General features: G+C 34.5%; 1 protein-coding gene across 2 annotated transcripts in view; it reads right to left on the reverse strand.

Annotated features, from left to right (window-relative positions):
• Positions 1 to 303: 303 nt before the first annotated feature.
• Positions 304 to 24,695, reverse strand: part of kkv (hyaluronan synthase-like protein kkv) — a 33,324-nt gene continuing 8,932 nt past the window's right edge. The window contains exons 2-20 of one of the 2 annotated variants that reach the window (XM_018508203.1): positions 24,254 to 24,367; positions 23,680 to 23,930; positions 23,149 to 23,442; positions 22,018 to 22,227; positions 21,220 to 21,564; positions 20,031 to 20,422; positions 19,426 to 19,693; positions 18,710 to 18,972; positions 18,354 to 18,564; positions 15,360 to 15,607; positions 14,986 to 15,178; positions 14,527 to 14,681; positions 13,800 to 14,105; positions 10,472 to 10,719; positions 8,123 to 8,432; positions 5,900 to 6,076; positions 2,679 to 2,840; positions 2,301 to 2,529; positions 304 to 884 (exon numbers count right to left, since the gene is read on the reverse strand). In XM_018508203.1, coding sequence (XP_018363705.1) covers positions 547 to 884; positions 2,301 to 2,529; positions 2,679 to 2,840; positions 5,900 to 6,076; positions 8,123 to 8,432; positions 10,472 to 10,719; positions 13,800 to 14,105; positions 14,527 to 14,681; positions 14,986 to 15,178; positions 15,360 to 15,607; positions 18,354 to 18,564; positions 18,710 to 18,972; positions 19,426 to 19,693; positions 20,031 to 20,422; positions 21,220 to 21,564; positions 22,018 to 22,227; positions 23,149 to 23,442; positions 23,680 to 23,930; positions 24,254 to 24,366 — 4,713 coding nt within the window. In that variant the 5' untranslated portion in view covers position 24,367 and the 3' untranslated portion in view covers positions 304 to 546. Of the gene's footprint in view, positions 885 to 2,300; positions 2,530 to 2,678; positions 2,841 to 5,899; positions 6,077 to 6,858; positions 7,036 to 8,122; positions 8,433 to 10,471; positions 10,720 to 13,799; positions 14,106 to 14,526; positions 14,682 to 14,985; positions 15,179 to 15,359; positions 15,608 to 18,353; positions 18,565 to 18,709; positions 18,973 to 19,425; positions 19,694 to 20,030; positions 20,423 to 21,219; positions 21,565 to 22,017; positions 22,228 to 23,148; positions 23,443 to 23,679; positions 23,931 to 24,253; positions 24,368 to 24,695 lie in introns of both variants that reach the window. The other variant, XM_018508202.1, reaches the window with a different exon arrangement.

Raw genomic sequence — 24,695 nt, forward strand, 5'->3', positions numbered from 1 at the left:
ATTATCGTGTTGCAGACATAGTTAACGGAGCGTCCTAAATGTTAAAAACTTCCGTTATAAGGAATCTGCAAATGCATGATTTTCTTGATGATAACTTCAAGATCTCATTTCCAAATAGTCTTAAGAACTTGCATTGATTTTCACATTTCTCAAGTAATGTCATCAATCCACTCGAAACATTTTCCCCTTTTTCTCGTTTCTTGAAATTCGTATATCGGAAAGAGAAAAATTGAGAGGAAACCGCAAAACCCAAGGAACACAAAACTCAACAAAAATGACTTTATTTTAATTTTTAACGTCAATAAACAGTCAAATTTCATAACAAACAATTATCATTTTGACTTTCTCGACATCAAAATAAAGTCATTTCAACTTTCTCTTAACTTGCTGTTTCCTGGGGAGAAGCGCGATGAAACCTTCGTGCAATATTTTAGAAATTCTACTTTCTAAATATCTATTGGACTCGGCAGTGAGCTCTTCGATAAATAAATTCGTTGGATAAATAAATTTTTCGTTAATTTATCGCAACGACAAGCTTAAATGCGGTCACACGTTGGAGTTCGCCTCTCGCCATGTGACCTGGCTGCCGCCAAGATTTTGCAGACGTAGACTGTTGACGGGGCTGTCGTCAGCTTCGTAGCCGGCATTCACGTGGCCCGTCCCCGACGTCGCACCCGGGTGTCCCTCGAACACATCCTTCACGGATATCTGACTACTGCGGGATGGCCGGCCTTGAATTCCTAGGGGGTTACCCGCCACGCCGTAGATGTTGTTTGCGCCTAGGGTCTGCATCTGCGATTTCCGGCGCATTGCCATTATGCTGTTGCGCCTGCCTTCAAACGCTTTGAACGCCTCTCGTCGCGTCGACATGTTCCTCGACAGGCCTGAAATGAAGATTTTCATTTAATATTACGAAAAGCTTATAGGGTTTTCAAGTGTAGTGGATTTGATCCTAATCCAGGTTGATTAATAACGTTATATGCTCTACTTCGGTTTCTAATGAGATAGATTATGGTACTTTTGGGTTAATCGATCTTGGTTGGGTTCAAACTTACTGCACTCGAAAACGCTATTAGTTTTAAGAATATTAACCCTTTGTGGATTAACCCCCAGTTTATTTGAAATCATCCCCTTTTATATGAACATATTATTTTCTCGATTTTTATGAAACTTGACTTATGGGATAATTAGTTTTTTTTTTGATATTTTTTAATTTTATAGAATTCTCTGAGATCAGTATCGAACTCCCTTCTTCAAGATTTTTGTTAGAAAGCTCCCGTCTTCAAAGGGTTAAGGATATATTGATACATACGAGGTGTGATCAAAAAGTAAGGTGACTTTTTGAATTTCGCGCGCTCTGTACACTCTAATTTCAAAATTTTGTTGTTGTTGTGTTGGTACACTCGTCACGATCATATGTTCACAGTTTTAACTATATATTGTGTTGTTTTTATGTGAGAGGCATAAAGGTTAGACTCGTGTTTGCGTGCTCGGCGATTTTTTGCTGTTGAAAATAATGGAGCAGAGAGTTTGTATTAATTTTTGTGTAAAAAATGGTATTAAGTGTTCAAAAACTCTTGAAATGTTGACAGTGGCGTACGGTGAGTCAACTTTGAGCAAAAAAAATGTTTATAAATGGTATAAGTTATTCCAAGAGGGCCGAGAAAATGTTAACGATGAACCTCGCTCTGGACGCCCCAGCACGTCAAAAACCGACGAAAATGTTCAGGAAGTGAAAGAAATTGTGTTGAAAAATCGTCGAATCACGATTAGAGAAATAGCTGATGATCTTAACATATCGTTTGGTTCATGCCAATCAATTTTAACGGATGTTTTGGGTATGACACGTGTGTCAGCGAATGTGTGTGTGGTGGCTGAGGCATGATGACAGTGTTGTTTTTGACCAAAAACAATACTGTCATCATGCCTCAGCCACCGTATTCACCAGACTTGGCCCCCTGCGACTTTTTCCTCTTCCCAAAATTGAAAAGGCCCATGAAAGGACGAAGATTTGCGACGATTGAGGAGATTAAGGCTGCATCGCTGGAGGAGCTCAAGGCAATACCCAAAAGTACATTTCAGAAGTGTTTTGACGACTGGAAAAAGCGCTGGCACAAGTGCATTGTATCAGAGGGGAATTATTTTGAAGGGGATAACATAATTTTGGATGAATAAATGAATATTTTTTTATAAAAATGAAAAGTCACCTTACTTTTTGATCACACCTCGTATATATTTGAAATGTTTTTTTAATTCTAATTTATCTTTGTTTTGGGGATCATACTTCGTCTTTTACTTACCTGCGCCCTCATTCATGCTGAAGAAACGTTGCCTGAAGGCCACATCGAGCGTGTTGATTGCCTGCGTCTTCCTACGACTCTTCTCCAGGTTCCGGATCGTTTTTCTTCTACCGGGCCCGCTACCACTGCCCTCCTCGTAATCGCCTTCTATTCCGTCCAGCCTCTGGAGGTCTCTCACTATGTCAACCGCGTGTTTCGACAACAAGGCTTCCTCGGAGAGATCCTTCGTCTACGAAGATCATTAAGCATTCACGTGAAGCAGTTCAAAGAGAGAGAATCAAGTTATTACAACAAGAAATTCGTCGTTTTTACTAATTTTAAGTTGAAACGACAAACCCATTTGCAACGCGTATAATTTTATAAGAAACTTATACGCACCTTCTTGTAACAGTCTAAGCTGGTGCTGGCCAGAATGTGGGCTAGTGTTCCGAATCGATGGAACAACATCGCCGTGAACTGTATGACCAATATCAACGCGAAGAAGAAGACAAACACGAGACCAATCGGCTCGAGTTGTAGGTACTCCTTCGAGATGTGTACCTGAAAAATCACACGTGTGTAGAATACGTTGCGATACGCGATCAATTATTTTTGAGAAGTAATGCTCGTGGTAATCGAAATCAAGTAGACGTCTACTTATTTAATTTAATTTTTAAAAATAAAAACTTTATTTTATTTAATCTCCAAAAAACTGAAAAAATTTAACTTATTAATGTAATATGATAGTAACTTTAATAACAACTTAAATTTTAATAACCATTAAATCAGCCGGTTTTTGACAATTTTTTAAAGTTATTTTAATTAAATTTTAATTTTTTACATTTAATTAATTAAATTAATTTAAAAAGTTATTAGAATAAGCTAATTTAAATTAATCTGAGCTGATTTTAAATTTTACAATTATTTTTTCGTGATTTGTAAGAAACTTTACTTAAAATTATATTCGACAAAAAATGGTAATAATCGATCGATCGCCATCAGAAATTGTTTCTTGGTGAGTGCGTGCATCGATTAAAAACAATTAAATATAAGGATAAGTCGTTAGCAGTTAAGATTCCGTAATTATCAATGGTGTTCGTGCGTATTAAGATTAACACACTTATGTACATACATATACAAAATATGTACACGCGCATACATAGACTTATGAACGACGTAAGACGGGATTGGTTGAACCCCCGATGCGAAGACACTGAAAGCAATCGCGTTACGCGTACGTTAGTGGTGCTCGTCCGCTGCCACAACTGGCAGTATGGTGCATGGTCAAAGTTAAATACAACAAACGAGAAAAAAGATGCAGATCCGAGGCTCTACAAGTTCAGGAGACTTTGTAGAGTCTCTGCGATCCTAAGACTTACATAGAGAGACAAATTCATTCTCTTTAGTACTACTTAGTTAAATTTTTAATAATAATTTTAATCGTGGGTTAATATTACTTTTTTAATGACACTTAAATTTATATTAGAAATGTATCAATGTTTTAATAATAGTAACAATTTTCATGTAATAATAATTATTACTAATAATTTTTAGGCATTATTCAATTTAGATGATCAAATAAAATAAATAATTTTTAAATATCATACAGAATAAAAGCGTAAAATTATTTTTCTTACAAAATCGAGAATTGAAAAATTATTTTTGACTAAAAATTATTAGCTTTAATTCTTTCGAGGTAAATAGGTCTCTCGTTGTTCGTCTCTACTTTTACATCAATATTATGTAATTAAATTAATAAGGATTAATTTAATTTCATGAATCGATCTCGTATCATTTTGGTGAGAAGAGGCAAACGGGAGGATGTTATTGTGACATTAATCTCTGGTTATTTCTAGTCGGGATCACTAGAAATCATCTCCCACGTCATTCCATTCCATCCGACCCATATGTGAAGTACCTGTGCGTAAGAATATTAATTGGAGACTTTCCACGTGCTGTCAAATAGTTGGGTTAATGACACAAAAATGTATGTATATATTAAATCAGGTGCAACGTCATCACCGAGGTACAGTGCTCGCCCTCGATACTTTGGGATGCTCAGGTAATCCAATAAACTGATAATTTCGAGACACGTAATATTCTTAAAGATTCAAACGCCTAGAAAATAAAAAATCCAAAATAAAGAATCAACAAAATATTTCCAGAATACTTGAGCAACATAATTTTTAGCAAACTTTTATTATTATTATTACGATTTTTATTAATTATCTTTTAATTAATTTAAAATTAATTTAATTAATACATTAATTTTAACTAATTAATTACTTGTTGGTAATTATATTAGCAATTATAATTTTTAAAAATAATAATAGAATTATATAATAACGAAAATAATTTAATTAATCTCTTATATTAAATATTTGATAATTTTTACAAGTTTTATTTGCAAAGTTTAGTCTTAAGGAATCCTAAAGCAAAGCTCGAACTCCGACGAAATCACTAGATGTCGCGCCGCGCGCCGCACATCGACATCTTTTTATACTACCACAGCAATATCTTATGCAGCTATGATACACGCAGTCACACATACGTGTCAATTTTTGTACAACGAATTTATCGCGATAAAGCGTCTAAATCTAATTCTAAGAACTCGACGTTGTATGTTCGTGCAAATTATGTGTTTGGGAACTATTATTTCGTACGTTCAGGTTGCAAAGTTTTCATATCAAACAAATGTTGTCACGACTTGACAACTGAGACGCCATGTTACACTAAGAAATAGTAAAAAATATATCGATTTCGAAATTTTTGATCATTCTCAGCGTAGACTCCACTTCACAAACACGTATTAATACGTATACTTTAATCCTGGAAAAGGATTTTCGAATCCGTGAAAGAGAAAAAGAGTATTCGTTGTACAAAAATTATACGTGGTTAGTCGGTAATATAGATGTCTTTAGGATCCCCTTAAGGCTCCTGACGAATTGCGGCGGCCATGTTGAGGAATAAAACGTTAATTTATGCTACAAGTCATTTGTAAATAAAGACAATTTGGATAAATCTAAATGAGATTGCTTTAAAATATCTGTAAAAATGGAAACTATTCTTTTCTCCCTTAATAGTCAGTAAATGGTCGTAAAAGGCAGGTGAAGTGAGCCTAATTTCGGGCAGAAACATATGGTTTAAACAGCTGTTGAAATAAATGAAATATATGCTTTTACGTATAAAATTCCAGGATAACTACAGTTTCTGCCCATTTTTAGGGTTTTCATAAGTACGAGACACGTCACATTTTCACAATTAAGCAAATAATAACGAAATGACTTGCAGCATAAATTTCGTTGTCAAAACGTCATTTTTCCCCGTCTATAAGTTCAGCCATTTATCGTGGCGAGGTGCTGTAACACACACAAGTACGAGCCCATGTACATTGGCTCGTACTTGTGTGTGTGTGTGTGTGGCTATCGATTTCGTCACATTTCGCCAGGTCGCTGACTGATTTTGAATCGCATGCTGACTAGTCAGGGGCCTTAATAAAGGAAAATGTCAGAATTGATCATCCGGGCGTATCGAGGGCGGTTTTAACGAGACACCGTGTGTATAGAACACCACCATGGCACCGACTTAATCCTTTCCCTTGATGCTTGATCATCGGATACCTCCGAGGTCTCCTCGACGTAGGTGATGTTGGTCTTGACGCCAAGCGGCCAGACAACGTGCAGCTGATCCTTGTTCAGCTGTAGCAAGAATACGATCAGAACGAACAACGCATTGAACATTAGAAACGCGAACACGCTCTTGTTGCGTAGCTCTATTAGATCGGCGGCGATGCGGGCCTGTTGCGTGTGCGTGGAGAGAAATGCGAGAGAAACAGAAAAAAAGAGACGGCACAAGATTAGAATAGTAAGTATAAAAGACTCCGTTGATCGGTCCATCGATCCATCGATCCTTCGTTATCTCAATTAACGATTCGTTTGATCAATCATTTGTCTTGTAAATCTAACTCTTAAATATCTTTTCAATACGACATATCCAGCTTTTCCTTCCTTAATGTTTTTCCAATGCTTTTTCCATTATTCCCACATGGCATGAAATATTTATATGAATCATTATTTGATATATTTCTGAAATATTTATAAACATTTGTAAAACGTTTTAAAATATTTCACGAAAATATTTTAGAAATACTGTGCAAATACATATTGTAAGAAGATGAATACTTCAAAAACTCTAATTTCCTGGACATATTTATATTTTGAAAAAATTTCATAAAAATCTTCTGAAATATTTCAAATCTTGCAATGAAATATATTTTGGAAATATTTCTGAAATAATTCAAGTTGTGGGCTATTTATTTATTTCGTTAATAAAAAAAAAGATATACATATATGTTTGTTGATATTATTTAATGTCTAGTATTTCGATTAAAAAAATCTTTTTATGATATGTTTATATTTTTATAATCAAATTGGGTAGGGTATGCCATATGCATTGTTTCATTGGTGAGGCGTTTGAGAGTTAACACACAGATTCAAATTGAAGTTCAAGTTTATATTGTTAATGTGCTTGAGATAAAGCTATGATCGAGGATACGAGGCGTCAACGGAGCTGGTTTTACCTCCATAGTAGTATGATCATATGTGACGTTCGTCTTGATGCCGAATGGCCACTTGATGTGCAACAAGTCTTTGTTCAATTGCAGCAGAAAGACGATCAGGACGAAGAGGGCGTTCATCATAAAAAACGCAAAGACACTCTGGTCGCGTAGGTCCTTTAGATCTTTGGCGATTCGTGCCTGATCGGAGCAGCATGGCGTATATTAATTCAAATAGATGAAAAATGCGTAATAAATAAATACTCTCTGCGAAACATAAAAATTTTACTTCAAGGAGCAAGCTTTCAATTTGATTCAAATCAATTTAATTATTTTTCTTCAATTTTTATTTTGATTTTATTTGAATCAAATTGCTTAATTTAATTGTTTATTTGGCTTTACAAAGACGAATTTCGTAAATTTATTTTTTCATCCTTGATCAACAGCTTGCAGTAACAAAGACGTATCGCGGATTTTATTATGAGAAAAATTATCCTGGTCCCAAAAAAATGTTTTTCTATTGTATCACAAAATTAATTCATAGTAATTACCTTAGAATAATAAAGTAAAGGACTCTTATAGTAATAACAGAGTTAATATATCGAGTAAAAAAAATAAGAGTCAAAAATTATAAAATTAAAAATAAAAATTACATGTATTGAAGAAAAGACCAATTATTTTATACTTTACAAATCTTCATATTACAAAAATAGCAAGAATTCACGTAACATATTTCGGCTACAAGATTGAGCCATCTTCAGATGTATAAAAAAAAATTACAAATTCTTTGGAGAATAACGTGAAAACGCAGTAAACAATTAAAAATAAAAATGGTTAGAAGATTTGAGAGGCCGAGTGAAGCTCTGGGAAGATTTTCACTTGACCTCCCAAATCTTCTAACCATTTTTATTTTTACATCTGAAGATGACTCAATCTTGTAGCCGAAACATGTTATGTGAATTCTCGCTATTTTTGTAATATAAAGATTTGTAAAGTATAAAATAATTGATCTTTTCTTCAATACATGTAATTTTTATTATTTATTTTGTAATTACATTAATTATACTGTTCTATAAAAACTTATGAAGTTTCAAGTTGAAGTATAAAATAAAAACCTTTTTGATTATAAGTAAAAAAAAAACGTAAAATAGTAAAGTGACTGAATCCCTAAAATTAAAAATTACAAATGATATTAAAAAATAAATTCTAATACATTTCTTCGCGTATTTCTTTTTAATACAAGTTTAAGAAAAAAATTGAATAAAGCTCCAGTGTTTCGAGGTGTTACCTTCTCTGTTTTGTCCTCATCGATCGGGTAGAGATACTTCTCCAACAGATCCTTCCAGAATTGCTCCTCCTGCATCGACAACACGTCCACCTCGCCCTTCTTCAGACCATCGTCGGTTAGCCAGTACGGTCTCGAGAGGAAATTGCTGCCATCACGATTACCCTCGGTATTCTGACTGGTCACCGTGTCTGTCTCGCTGCCTTCTTCGTCCTCGGGATCCTCGCCGATGGCACCCAACTGATCAGCGGTGCGCGAACCCACGGAAGAGGCTCTCCTTCGTCCGGAAGCGTGACTGTGAGGATCCACTGCTCTGTAACAAAAATCACAAAATTGACTTTGGTAGAAATTTTATACATTTTTAAACAATTATTAGAGAGAGATAGTTGTATTAACTCTGTCTACAGTAACTAAATAAAACTACTTAGGATTCCAATCAAGGGAATGCTTTGCTTGCAGTTACTGCGGACAAAAGATGCGCAAAATCTGAATCTATTTACTGAACAAAAATGGGCCACTAAATGGACTACGCAGTATTTTAATTAATAATAATCTATTAATATTAAACTATAACTGCAATGAGAAAAAAAAGTTGCTGTTTCAAAAAAATTAGTTGATTCAACAATTACTAAATGTAGCGATTATAGGCTGTCAAGCAAATATTTGATAATTTAAGCAAATATTGGTTAATTCATACCATCATTCACGAATAAATTTAATAGATTCAATAGTAAGGACACAAAAGTTCCTTTTTACAGCACAAATAAATTAAAAAAATTTATTAAAGCTCAAAAAGATCCGTGCCCACAATTTAATAAAAATAATGTAGTATACAAAATCAATTGTAGAGATTGTGATGCGTCTTAAGTTGGTCAAACAGGAAGACAACTTAAGACGATACAGAACACCGTAACCATATAAACTGGAAAACTTCCAATCTTTCGGTAATAACCGAACATAGACTACAATTCAAACATGAATTTGATTGGGATAATATTTTAATTATGGATGAAGAACCGTGCTATAGTAAACGGTTAATTTCTAAAATGATTAATATTAAAAAACAGAAAAATAGTTTAAATCTACAGACGAATACTATAGGTCTTCATAAATTATATTTACCAATAATAAACAGTATATGACTTTGCATCACCGGTTACTGCGTGAATTTTTCTAATCTTTGTTTAGTCGTCGCTTGTCTTTTGTAACGTTCACATGTGTTAGTCTGACCATTTCGATTGTTAAATTATGCGATTGACTTTTTATATAAAGGAATATTATTGACCATCACTAGACACATGTTTTAACATTATCATATTTTGTGATTTCTCTGGTGAGTTTTATTTTAATTGACGTTTGTATAAATTGTTTTGGATTGTTCTCAATTTTCTCATATTATTCACAGATTTATTAAAATTTTAACATTCAGTCGATCAGCTGTTTGGGAACAATTTCTGTTTGTCAACGTACAATCCATTGAAGATCGTTAATTTAACTTATCTTTACTTGGTATTCACTCGTTTACTGCGGACTGCGACTGCTATCATAGTAAATCTGAAGATGGCTCGATCAAGAAGCCGAAACATGTAATTATTGTTTGATTAGATCATCGAGATATTTTATTGTTCTAAGATATTTTATATGTTATACCATCAAGATTTTTAGAGGAATGATATCGAGAATCTGAATTATTATTTTATTGATTTTTGACTCTTTTATGCCTTTTACTTAGATTTATTTTTATTTTTGTATTTAGTCAAGTTAACAACTTTTTTCTCAGTGTAGGCAAGTATCTATGCAAATTGTACATATTTTTACCAGCAAAATTGTTTTGGTCACTAAATAAAATTCTATTATGTTCTTGTTCACTTTTTTACGTAGTATTGTTACGATTAATAAGAATACAGTGATATTAGAACAATTGACTATAATAATTAGTCAATTTTTTACGGGTTAAAACTTAAATTTAGATTTATTGTAGAAAAACAAAAAATAATTAATGTAATAACATTGCTTCATATATACTGAAAAAACACTAAATTTAAATAAATATATTTACTGTAAGTAAATATTTATTTAGCACTATTCAAAGAAATAAGTATTAAGATTTAGTAAATTTTTTTTCAATGTAAACCAAAAAGATATTTTTAATCTACTTTCACAGAGTTCTGATTTTCTAGCGTTAGTGTTTTCAAACGTTACTCGCACAATTCTGAAATTTTCTCGCTTTGTAATCTAAAGTGCCTTTCACTTTTGCGAGATCTCTCTAAAGACATCATTTTACGCCTGACTCTATAATTTTCGATAATCTTTCATCAATTCAAATGCTTTCTTATGCAGTTGTTTTCTTACCTTTCGATAGTCTCGAGCCTCTTACCGAGCTGCTCGAGCGATTCAGCGATCGCTACAAGCTGTTGTTTCTCGGCGGATGGTTTTCCATGGGTACATAGCAAACATTTGAACAAGCCGGCCAACGATATCTCGATGGAACCCTGATCGTCGTCGTTGTTACCCGCGCCGTTCTGTAGGAAGCCAAGCAAGGATTTCTGCTTGGCCTTACGCTTTGCCTCCTCTGCTTCTCGCTTCTCTTGCTCGAGTTCCTGAATCGCAAGAACCATCATGATAAACGCACGGAAACTTAGTCGTCGTGTGTTTCTCGTTAGGTTGTGAGGGATTAAATTAGTTAAATAGATCTTATAATACAGTAGAATATTAATAAACCAAAGCAACGATCCACTAACGGTTTGCCTTTAAGAAAAATATTTCATTACAAGTGAAATGATTTAGTAATAAATAATCTTTTTTCTAAATTCATATTCATTTAGCTTTATATATTTATACATTTAATTATATATATATTTCAAGATTTTAATTACCTAATAATTAAATTAATAAAAACGTTAAATTTTATTTCTAATTTAATTTATATAACATATCCAATATCTTTACAATTTTATCATTAATTCTAACTGAATCAATTGCAAAACCAATTGCAGGTCACTAAAATTATTAGGTGTACAACTTTGCTTCTGCCGTTTTTTTTCCGAAATTCGAGGCTTTATTGTAAAAAACTGGTTATACATTTATGATTCAAAGTATTGTCCATCGCTGGCCACTTTCTCCTATCTTTCGGGCAGCGTACAAATCCCGTGTCGAAAAAACTGGTCATCTTTTGAGGCGATCCATGAATCGATCCAATTTTTTACTTCTTCATAAGACCGGAAGTGCTGGTCAGCCAGGCCATGTGCCATTGATCGAAACAAGTGATAGTCAGAGGGAGCAACGGAAAATACGGTCTGGAGAATACGGCGGGTGGGATATAGGACTTCCCATTTCAACGTTTCCAAGTATGTCTTGACCACTTTCGCAACATGGGGTCGAGCATTGTCATGCTGCAAAATCACTTTATCGTGTCTCTCGTTGTATTGCGGCTGTTTGTCTTTCAATGCTCGGCTCAAACGCATCAATTGCGTTCGATACCGATCGCCTGTGATTGTTTCAGTCGGTTTTAACAGCTCATAATACACTACGCCGAGCTAGTCCCACCAAATACAGAGCATGAACTTGGAGTCATGAATATTCGGTTTGGCCGTCGACGTGGAAGCATGGCCGGGAACTCCCCATGATTTTCTGCGCTTGGGGTTATAGTAATGAACCCATTTTTTGTCCCCAGTCACAATGCGATGCAGAAATCCCTTCCGTCTTTGCCTTTCAAGCAGCTGTTCACAAGCAAACAAACGCCGTTCAACATCTCTCGGCTTCAACTTGTACGGCACCCAATTTCCTTGCTTCTGAATCATTCCCATGGCTTTGAGGCGTTTTGAAATGGCTTTTTTAGTCACTCCCAATGATTGTGCCAATTCTTCTTGATTTTGACATGAATCTTGATCAAGTAATGCCTCCAATTCTGCATCTTCGAAAACCTTCTCTCTTCCACCGCTATGCCGGTCTTCGATGTCAAAATCACCGTTCTTGAAGCGTTGGAACCACTCACGACACGTTCTTTCACTAATAGCGGTCTCACCGTCTCAAGTATTTGAGAGCATTCGATGAGCATCAGCCGCAGATTTCTTCATATTGAAGCAGAAAATTAAAACCTCCCGCAAATGACGAGAATTTGGCTCGTAAACTGACATTTTCAATCGAGAATAACTTTATGATGCAGACACAAATCGACTAATGTTTCTATGGGGTTATGTTGACAGATGTTTATTGAATGACGTTTACGATCTATTTATTTCAACCACCACTTACTGCTAAAGCCATCTATAGGAAAACGGCGGAAGCAGAGTTGTACACCTAATAATTGAATCAAATTAATAAAATTCTTAATTTATTCGTACTTTTGATTTATTATATTTTTTAATTCTCTGTAGAAATTTTAATTTTATAGTAAATCTCACTTTGAAAAGTGAAATCTTAAAGACTGAAAACTGACCACCTTGTTCAAGATTGACTCAGTTTTCACTCTTTAGAATGAGATTCCACTTCAAAAAAATTAGACAGTAATAAATTAAAATTTTCGACGCACCTCAATCATAATTTTCTAACGGGTTAATTAAAAAGTATAAATAATATTGTAATATATGTATGTATAAAGCTGCGAAAGTTGATAGGAACACTCGAATCAATATAAATCAATTGGAATTAGTAAAGGGAGCGAGATTAATTACCACGTTGTTCTTCTTCGTTACAATTTCCCGCGTGCCCCATGAGATATTGTCGAGATTACAGAGAGTGAATATGTGATTAATAGCACGTACATCGAGGGCACCGCCAGGTAATAGATCAGACTGTGCAGCAGGCAATTGCTTTCGTACGGGCGCAGGAGGTCCGCGATTATAAACTCGCCCAACATGAGGAACAGAAACCACGCACTTGGCGACATCACGCTCTCCTGCATGATGTTTATCGCAAATGCAACGATCACCGCCGCTATCACGATCGTGTATATGGGGCTGATCACGGCGGCTACCACCACTTGTCATCAAGGACCGCCAACCTTCGTGTGCGTTAGTCGCTTTTCAGTTCTAAGTTAAGCAAAGCTAAAGCTGAAGCCTGATGTTCTTACGACGAAGCAAACGATTGGGGATTCATCTAACAAGGGAATTTCAACGAGATAATCTCCTTATTTCCTCATATGGAATACAACCTCATCTGGTTCATAAATTGAAGATAATTATTAAAGCTGCTTTAAGTGTTTTACTAATAAAATTAAATGTGATATAGTAGATCCAATTTATTTGGTAAACAATATTAACCGGAAAATATAATAAATATTGAACTAGAAATTGTAAAAATATTATTAGATACTGACTCTCTTTTTCACCGAACATGGCCTTCTCGCTTATTTGTGTTAAAAAGTATTATTTTTATAATAAATTTAGACTTTTAGTTGGTATCAACTGAAAAGTTTTTCTTACTTTGCATAGCAATTCATAATTTTCATGATGAAAATGAATTCAAAATATGAGGTGTTTAATATTTTTCGTAACAGCGCTAATATTATATTTATATCCTGGAAAAAAATATCAAAGTGAGAATCCAAAAACCTGAACCTTCACCATTTCAAAGCCCCATTCACCACAGAATTACACCCTTATTTATATAGTTGCGACTCAGTGTCAAAGTAAAAAAATTAATTTTTTAAATGGAAAAAAAAGGATCGACACTGACGAACCTTCTTGGTCTTTTTCGTTTGGACCTCCCTGGTGCCCCAGGATACAACATTAAGATTGATGATGGAGTACAGTATGAGGAGCAAATACATAGACGGAATGGACAACAAGTATATGATGCCGGGCACGATGCACCAGAATTCTTGCGGGTGTAGGCAGGCTGCTATGAAGAATGAGCTCGACAATGATATTAAGAAGATCGCCGAGGGCGAGCCTATGCCGTCCTCGCCAAGCTGTAGGGCAGTACCTACGATCACCGCCATCATGATCATCGCGTACGCCGTCGACAGGATCTGGGCGCATAAAAGCTGAAACCACTCACATTTAATTCCTTCCCGTTCCATGTTTGAAAGCATCTTTGGAACGGATTCGACTCAAGGAACACACAAAAGTCAACATAACATCAAAATTACTTTATTTTGATTTTTAACGTCAATAAATAGTGAATTTTGTAATCAAGAGTCATCATTTTTATTTTTTCTTGGTATGTTCCTTAGAGAGTAGTACTTCAAAATTTGCAAATGCTATACGGAAAATGAATCGACACTGTGTGAAAGAATATATTATTATTATGATATATTATTATTATTATGCGATATTATAATTAAGAATTCTGGTTCTGATGAAAGTGAATTCCGCGGGCGAAGGACGATCACAAAATGCGCGACATAAAGCGGATATGCATCACACTTATACACAAACGCGATAGATCAAAAGGGAGATACTTACCTGTATGTTCGATTTGCACGTGAAGCAGACAATCATGAAGAGCAAGATGGGAATGATGTTGTAGTAGAAGCTGGTCCAGTTGTCGATTTTGAAGGCAGCTACGAAGGCACCCACTAACATGAGAAAGATCGTGCCGGGTCCCAGAATCGTACCACCTGTTTTATTTAAAACACAAAGATATTTTAATCGATATTTTAAATTAAAATTTGAAGTATTTTTATATCTTAATATTTAAAATTATAATATATTCTAGATAGACATATATTATGTGTATTTACAATGTAAAATTAAAATATTCTATTTATGAAATATTTTTTAATTAATAAAAAACATAAAATTTAATTTTATACAAATATTTAATTATAATTTGATCTGATTTAATCAAATGAAATTTCATATTCAACATAATGAATGTAGAACGATGTATAATTCAGAGAGTGGATTGAGAGAAGTACTTGCCCATCAGTAGAATTTGATACGAAATGTAAGGCAGTGAGATATTATCATTGATTTTGATTGTACGTTTCGCATCCATCAGCAGATCCATAATATTTGCAATGGTGGAGGGTACCCAACGACGCCGTTGATTATAAAACTCGTTAAATCCTTCCGGTGCATGGGTATAAGCATCACTCGCTGCAGAATACTCCACCTGGAGAGCAATAAAAAAATAAGATAAATTTTAAATAAAACATGAATAATTACATGAATATAATAAAATTTATGAAGACAAAATATAATAATAATAATGAACCGATTATAACACAATGAATTAAATATAATAATGTATGTCAGACAGGATGAAGTCATGTAGTGATGAGATCAGTGCATACCCTGTAGCCTCGTTGCAACAGCAACGTGCACAGCCAACGATCCTCTCCTTGATCGTACTGCACGTAGTGTCTCGCCTCGTCAGACTTGGTCGTGTATTTTTTCATCACGTTGTCGTCCATCAATGCCTTACCACGGAACAGCGAGAAGCATCCAGGACTACAGAGCACGCAGCCGATCATGTGTTCGGTGGCCTTTTGCAGCCAGTGACCGATCGCGTACTCGAACATTTGATACCACACCATAGGGCCTGGAATATTTGCGAAACATTTTATTTGTGATAGTTTATGATTGCAATAGTTAAATCAATTTATTTTTTCTTGTTGGATCAATCATGGGCATAAGAAAAATTAGACTGCGCAAATTCTATGAAGTTATCACTATGTTGGTTTAGAGCGTTTAAAGCACGGTGGGTCAACTCCATACGAAAATCTGAAACAGTGTTTGGATTAATATCGCGTAACAACTCCAGATGGCAGCAGCGATGTTTCTGAACGGCAGCCATTTCGGTAAAATCTATCTGCATCGCAGAAATAAATCGCACGTGTATCGTTTTTTTTTTTAGAACATTTTCAGTGTGTTTCTCATATGAGTTTTTTCAAACGGCTATTATTATATATAATTAGTGCAGGAGAAATGGATAAACAAAGATGTGTAGTGCCAGGATGTAGGAGTCGAACGGCATCACGACACATATTTCCAAGAATATCCAGATAGGATGTCTTTGGATTAAAGTTGTGCGCAGCCTGCGCCTTATTAATATTCCATACGATCAAATTCGTAAAGAAAAATATCGGGTGTGCTACAAACATTTCGCACCAACAGCCTGGGTTCCAGGATATAAAAAACCAACATTGAGAGACGACGCCGTTCCAACTTTGTACACGCAAAAATTATCGTAAAGGATTTTTTGTGTTCTATTACATTTAAACATAAAATAAGTGTAAACAATGAGTGATAAATAAATAATAAGAATTATTTACACCACAAAAACTTTCTTTGTTTTCCTTTTCAAATATAATCATAAATGTATGCATATACAATATACTGGACCTAATGTATATTATACGAGAATATTATATATTAGAAAACTACGTTACGATAAATACATAATCTAATACATTTAAAAAATGTAAAAAACTACGTTAAGATATAAGTATATCATTAAGGAACAATGAATAAATTAACAATAGAAAGTTTTATGTTAATAGAAATAAATTATTTAATGAAAAACATATTTTAATAATGATTTGGCGGAATTAAAATTCTTCATGCATGAATATGTATAATATATATTAGGTGTTAAACTTAATTCCTATCGTTTTTTCATCTCGAAAATCGACTTGTTTCGAGGGGAAGATGAATGAATACTTTAATCAAAGTAATTTCCTCCATTTTCTACTACTTTTTCCCATCTCTCCGACAACAGGGCAATCCCACGACGGTAGAACACGGTGTCTTTCGAGGCGATCCATTCATCCACCCATTTTTGGACTTCGTTGTAAATCCTACCTTCCTACCAATCCTACCTTCCTCATCCCTCCCTCCCCTTTCCCTTTTCCCTTCCTCCATGCCACATCCAAAGGATGATGATCCGATTCTAATGTATCCCTTACCTCCGTATACTCTATCTCCTTTCTCGCTCCCTCATCCACTAACACATAATCAATCACCGACTCCCCCCTTCTCCCTGTATACGTCCAATTACTTTCTTCGTTCTTTTTTATATTCCCATTCAGTATTTTCAGGGGTTCAGACCAACCCCTCTCTTTTATAAAAATTTCACGAATTTACTCCAATCCTTGTTTTTTCTACTGTCCATAGACCTTCTTTCCTCTTCCTCCTCCTATTCAATCTCCTCCCTTATCCTTCCTCCTCCCTCCTCATTCTCGAAATCCCCCCTATCATCGTTTTTACTCCCTCTACTTTTCCTTCCATCCATTCCGCCATTCTCTCCAGCTTCCTTTCCAAATTCATGTTCATACACATCTACCATCATTACCCTCTTCCCACCTATTTTCATCATCCTCGTCATGAATCCCTCCACTTCCTTCTTTCCCTCTTCCCCCTCATACAACTCCATCAGCCATATTGGTTCAGCCATTTTGAATTTTCCAATTTTGAAGACTAATTCGGACAATCTTTAGTCCACAAACACAATAGAGTAGTAAGCCTTAAGCCTTAAGAAATTGATCAATCACAGTTGAATGTGAGAAGAAAAATCGACTATCATTGGTTAATTCCGTAAGTAATTTGTTTTTAGAAGGTTTTTAGGGTCGTTCATTTCGATCTTGTTCAAAATTTGAGAATTCAAAATGGTTGAACAAAATGGCGGTCGGAAATGTCACGGAAATCTAAAAGATTTACTAATTTAAGATTTATTAATTTATAGTGGAATTTGGTATTAGAGGGTTTATATATGGGGTCGCTCGTTCCGAAACCGTGTTTTAAATTTGAAAATTCAAAATGGTTGAACTAATATGGCGGACGGCAATGTTACGGAAATCTAAAAGGTTCTTCAATTTTGGTGAAATTTGATAGGAAGAAACGAACGACCCCTAAAACCTTCGAATACGAAGCCACATCGAAATCGGAGTACTCTAACATCTCTTTGAAAAGAGACTTCAAAAAAATGTGATACGCCAATTTTAATATAGGAAAACGAAATAATTCCGAAATCCATTCCAAACAATTCCATAATACGTGCTCAGATATGATTTTTATTCATTTGTAACTGAGCATAGCTGCTAAGATTAGGGAATGCTGAACGTCCGAATGAGACTGATGTATTTAAGTAAATATATTTTATACGAAGACTTTTGAGCCACAATTACTGTACCCGAGCTCTCAGTAACCTTTATTTCTATTATTATTTCATTTTAATAATGTGAATCTTTTGCATTAATTATTGTTTTAATTAAATACATTTATTGCAATTATTTTTTACTTGTTTAAATATATGTGATCATGTAATTTTTTGTACTAGAACGACTTACCGGAACCAACCGGATGAATGCGACCGCAAGCGGCACCAAGGTTTTTATTCTTTTTCATTAGGTCCACGAGAAGCTTCACCGCCGCCGGTTGAAAGTCGATATCCCCGTCGAGTGTTAACAGAAACGTATTCTCGGCGATGACCTCTTTGCGATCGACGCTGATCGGTAATTCCATTAGCCGATGACCCAGTAAGTAATACATGTACATTACCTAAATCAAGAATTGAATACTTTCTTATGAGGGGCACAATCTCTAATATTTTGTAACTTTTAAGTAAGTAGATGAAGTGCTCGGGAGAGAGAGAGACTCTAAAAAATTTTATTATTATAGTTATATTTTTTAATAATATGCATACTTGACTCCATCGTTTCCTGTGTCGAATCTTGCTCTTATCCTTCAGATGGGCAATCATCTTCGTTTTTCCAGGAAGAGTCCATACCAATCGTCCACCATACGGAGTGGGGTACTTTTTAGGCGCTCTCACGTGCATTCTCGTTTTGTGCACATCCGACGCGGCCTCGTCTAACGTGCCGACCAACAATTTCACGAACCTGTTCACCTGCGACTCATTCTCGTCGTGGTCGGACAACTCAAACGCGTCGTCGAAGAATATGTGAGCTGGAGGAATACATTTCCACATGTGAAGCAATGAACGATAGACATATCATAGTTTTGATAGAAAAGTGATACATCTCAAAATTTATAACTTTTCAAGAGAACATTTTTAAAATTTTGAATTGGAACAACCCAATCAGTAGACAATGTTTTTAAAATGTATTCTTAATATTTAATTAATATTAAAAAGTTAATATCAAATAATTATTTAAATATTTTAAAGACGTCTTCTGATTGGGAATGTTTTAATTAGGATAGCTATGTTTTAATTAGAATATGCATACCTTCATTTATTTTCCATGTTATACTTTTAATTGTATGTATTCTATACTCGTTAAAACTATATTATAAATTTTTAAAATTCGAACGCTACAGCTCTAATATTGATTTTTTAGTTGTGACGTTTTTCTATTAAGGCGACGACATTATTTAAGTTGTTAATGCAATATTACTCACTTTCGAATTCGTAGTAGTCGGGATCGACCACCTTGAGATACTTCTGGGCGACGCGCCGCGCGCACTGGTCCTCGTCCAGGCGCAGGATACTCTTCAGGAACTCCATCATTTCCTCCTTGTTCTCATGCCACATGGTAGCGCAAGCGTAGATCCTAGTTACATGATCGCTGCTCTTCACCGCGGATGGAGGCGTGGTTGAACCGTCCGTCTGTTCATAGATTGTCTCATAGTCGCCATCGCCTTTCTCCTTCTCTATTTCTGCCAGATCCTGTCGATCAACCCAAACCGATTAATTTAAAAACTAACACTTTCAAGCTAACAATGATTTTATATTTTTATTAAAAATAATCCATTATTTTAAGAACTGAGAAATTAAGGAATTAACATTAACATTAGTTTAATTTCTATTTTTATTCAAGATAATTTTTATTTTAGATATTTGAAAGATTTAAGACATTCTTGTTTAAGATTCTTAAGATCTTTATTTAAGATATTTAAATAAAGATTGTTTGAGAACTGAGAAATTAAAAAATTAACATGCATTAACGTTAATTAATTTTATTTTACAAATTTTATTCAAAGCCATTTTAACTGAAGATACTTACTTCGACTTTGACTTCTGGTTGATCATCTCTTCTCCGATTGAGGCCCATCGACTGATCGATCAGCAGAGAGTCGTACATTGGCACGACGAAGAGCTTCTCTGTGGCCGCGAGACGCTCGCATTTGGGCGTCCAGATGTGCAGGGTGATCCAGGTCTGCGACAACAGCCACAGCAACCACACCCAGGCATACTGTTTCGACACAAAGTCATTGAGGAAGTTCGGCAGTGGCGACTCGTAAAACAGATAATCCGGTACTGTGCCGTGGAAGAAACATGGATCGTTGTTGCGAAGACCACATGCGGCGATCAGAAGCGAGATCGACACCGGTATCGTGAGATTCACTGGGAACGCGTAGCTGAAGCCTTGGATCAGGATCTTGCATGCAAACTTGCCTGGATGATGAAACGTTGTTAAACATTAATTAATTAAAAAGCATCTTCAACAAGTTCAATAGAAAATCTCTTGTTTAATTAAATAATTAACCACGTTATAAAATATGGACTTTCATTAGCCCATATTTTTCTGTATTATTTCAACTGTGAGGGTTTTACTAGCGATCATCGTTAAAATTTTTTTTTACATTTTTAACATATCAAAATGTTAATTTAATGTAATATGATTTTGTTATTTGAATATTTTGTATTAAATTGATTTAATTGATGTTCAACATTTCTTAAGCTATGTTTCACTTGAATAAATAATACTCGCTAGCATTGTGAGCGCTAAGTGGAACGCTTAGTTTAAAAATAACACAATTTATTGTATGAGTGAGTAACAACTAACATAAAAATAATATGTTTCAAAATGTAAATTTAAAGATAAATGCATAATAATATATATGTGTTAATTTAAATGTTAATTTTATCGAGAAATTATGCTTTCACAATTGCTTACAAATTGTGTCAGTGTTTTGTATTAATTTTTTTGTATTAATATTTGTTTCTTTCTACATATTTACTTTCTAACATAGTTATTTTCTAACATATTCATCTTGTCTTAAATTAAACATTTGGGTGGACCGTTTAGGATATGTGATATAAATTTAACACGAATTTTCCAATTGTGTGGCGTGTATACTTATTTAACAAGAGCCATGATTATAAATCGCAAGTTTTATTTTGTTACTTATATGATTATATTATTCTTATCTTTCCCTAAGTTATTAGCTTCAACCTCATGAATCGCTTACCAAATACGTAGGCGAAGTAAGCGCCAGCGATTTGTAGCAGGAGGACATAAATGGGCGTGTTGAAGTCAGCGTTAACGACCTCGGTGATGTCGCCCGTCAGAATCTCCGAGAGATCGGGCAAATTGCCACTGTTTATCGACTTGATGGAAGTGACCGTGATCTTATGGTCGCCGAAGGCACTGCTCAACATGGAGAAGAGATGACCGACATTATCCCCTTTGATATGCAGTATCAATATCGAGCTGACGAAGAACGCCACGATCTTCCAGACGGATACCAATATGTAAGTGAAGTAACGCGTCAATCGCATCTCCTTCTTCACTCTGCCGAACGATCTGATTAAACCTGCGAGGAGAAATTGACAGAAATATAAAGGAAGATGTTTAAAAGAGTTGTTTGTGAGTCAATGCGAGTCAATCATGACATGATTTAATAATTTAATATTTTATAAGATTTTATTAAAAATTATACAATAAAAATTTTAAAAATCTTAGAATATTTTAGAATTTATATACATATGTGAAAAATTCTAGAAAAGATGTAGACTTTCTCAGAACTTCCAAAAATGTTTCAATTTTTATAAGAACCTGATAAATTTTCTAAAAGTTATAAATTATTAAAAAATTTTAAAATTTACATAAAAATTGTAACAAATTATACAAAAAATGTTTTCTAGGGTGATTATTTAATTCATTACAGGAGCTTAGTATTCTACAAAAAATTAAAAGAATTTTTAAAAATAATTTTATTTCCATTTGAAATTAAAAGATTTGGATTGTAAAGGATTAGAGAACTCACCGATCCTGCTCTGCATAGAGACGTAATTTTCCCACCAGCCGCAGGAGACGAGAATCAGCGTAAGAGGAATCAGCCATAAGGATCGTCTTGAGCTGTCTAGGAAGGGCCAAAGGACGAAGCTGGTCGCTTGTGCAGCCAGAGCGGCGATGTCGACGAGAACGAGGACGAATCGTTTGGAGTCGTCTTTACTTTTATTGCGGGAAAGTAGGCCTGCGAATGTATGTAGCGTTCATTTCACCTATTCTCGTGTAATCACTACTTTCATGATTATTCGCTCGGCAACACGGAACCGTGGAAAAATCGAACGCGAAAGTCGGGCAATTGCGATTGAAAGCAAGATCAAGTGTCCGCATTTTTTAAATTTAATATTAAGTATTCAGAGCTAGATAACATGTAATATACTGTCCGACAATTATATTAACGTATTATATATATATTAATATGCAAATAATGTAATAGATTAGATTAATACTTAATTATTCATTTTTATTTATTTTTGTTTAATATTTCTTTCCCTTTCTTGCTTTATTGGCATTTTCTATTATTTCTCTTATTTTTTATATATTATAACACTGAGAAAAATAGTCTGGTTGGATTAAACAGTAACTCTGGTGGAAAATGGACGAATCAGAATTTTCTGGTTATGTCTATTAGAATTCTAGTTGAGATAATTAGAATTCTGATTAATATAATTATTATGGTAAAAATAAGAATTCTATAGTAGATTTTACCAGAAATATAGTATCAATCAGAATTCCGGTTATCTGAACTAGAATTCTAATAAATTTAACCAGAAATTTCTGATTCGTCCATTTTCAACCAGAAATTTTTTTCAGTGAATTTTTATGTATTCATGATTTTGCTAAAATATCTAAAAATTTAGTTGGTCCTGAAAATAATTTTGTTTGGACCAAAGAGATAATTACATAGGACGTTTAAATTATTTGCTAGAATGTCAAAACTTTTTGCAACATTGCTCATTGAGATTCCAATGCAATATTTAGATTGTCTAACAAAATTATTTTCAGATTCGTAAGCTAAATTTTTAGATACTTCAGCAAAATCGTTATTTCTGTGTGTTCGAAGCTCGATGAGGTGAAATCGAACGAAAATTGATTGGAATGAAATTACCGAGCAATCCGGGAACGAAGCATACGCAGTTGGTCAGCATCGCTCCTTTTACGACGTCCAGTTCCGGAAGCACCGCCAGGAACATCAAGGCCAGACCCACCACATGAAATGTCTCCATGATGGAAACCACGAGAAAATGCATCAACTGCGGCTTCTTCCAGGATTTGAAGATACACATGCGAATGCTGCGTACCAGCGTGCCGAATTCCGGCACTGTGAACGCGATTATTATGCACCATATCCAAGCGATCCTCTCCTCCTCGGGCAGTGTTACTATGTATTGGTTCTCCCGATCTGCAAGAAGACATTGCGGTAATAATTATTAGGATTAAAATAATTATGGGATATTACAAATATCTCTTTTTATCTTTTTCTTCTGCTCTTTTGTAGTTAAAAGTAAAATTATAGTTATTGTAAATACACAATCTTTAGTTGATCAAGTTGGTCAGAATGGAATTATTTTACTTTATTGAATTGAATCACACAAATTAAATTTTTACACCAGGATAACACACTATATTTAAGTCTCACCTAATTGCCTGTTGCAGTAGAGCATTTTTCTGTCTTGTCGCAGCTGCGACGTCATGAAGAGAATCGTGCCCTTGGCAATTACACCGCTTCCCAACACTATGACGAAAACAAGCAGGTAGACGATGACCTTGATTATCTGCACCATCCTCTCTAGGCATTTCTGGTTTGCCATGGAACCCGAGTTCGAGTCGGTCTTCATTGGCGGATTCCGGAATACGTCCCATCCTTTTGTTTCGACAATCGTGCGTTGGCTACATTCAAACAATTGATCATTGATTAATCGAAACATCATTAATTAACAAATAAACATTTATAATCAACATTATGTAAGTTTCTTATTTTTTCAAACCTTCTCGAGAGAAAAAGAGAAAGATTTCATGCTTTTTAATTTGAGTATTCGAATGTAATCTAAAGTAAATTATTTCAATAAATAATAATTGAGAAAAATTGAAAATTAAAGGAAATATCTTTTTATCTCTTTGTTTTGGTCTTCTATTTAATTTAATTTTATTTAATCCTTGAAATTTTGGATCCTAGAGAAAAGAAATTATTAACGATGATGAAACCGTCATACCTTCCGCCATAGTCCTGAGTCAGAGGAGTGCTTTCACCATCCGAAAAATCATCCGGACCGGCCACCATGCCAGCTCCCGGTATTATACCATTCTGATGTTGGTTCTTCGCCATTCTACAAATTGACAATTTATCTCAATTTTAGCTCTCTTATCTTTAAACAAATAATGCAATTGTCATAACGGAGAGTGTTAGAAATTTATAAAAAATGAAAAGGTTTTTTGCTGGGAGCCTTTGGAAACTAAGAAACGAGGATTCATGGAATCAAATTATCAACATTTAAATATTTTAATTAAAATAATAGACCTATATAAAAAATATTTCAAAATTTACGTAAAATGAATAAAATTTAAAGAAGTGTATTAAAGTATCACAATTTAATATTTAAAGTCAGTAAATAGTAAATTTTATTTTGATAAAAAGTTACTAATTATAAATCAAAC

Source organism: Trachymyrmex cornetzi, unplaced genomic scaffold (genome assembly GCF_001594075.2).
Source record: "Trachymyrmex cornetzi isolate Tcor2-1 unplaced genomic scaffold, Tcor1.1 scaffold255, whole genome shotgun sequence".
Taxonomy (NCBI): domain Eukaryota; kingdom Metazoa; phylum Arthropoda; class Insecta; order Hymenoptera; family Formicidae; genus Trachymyrmex; species Trachymyrmex cornetzi.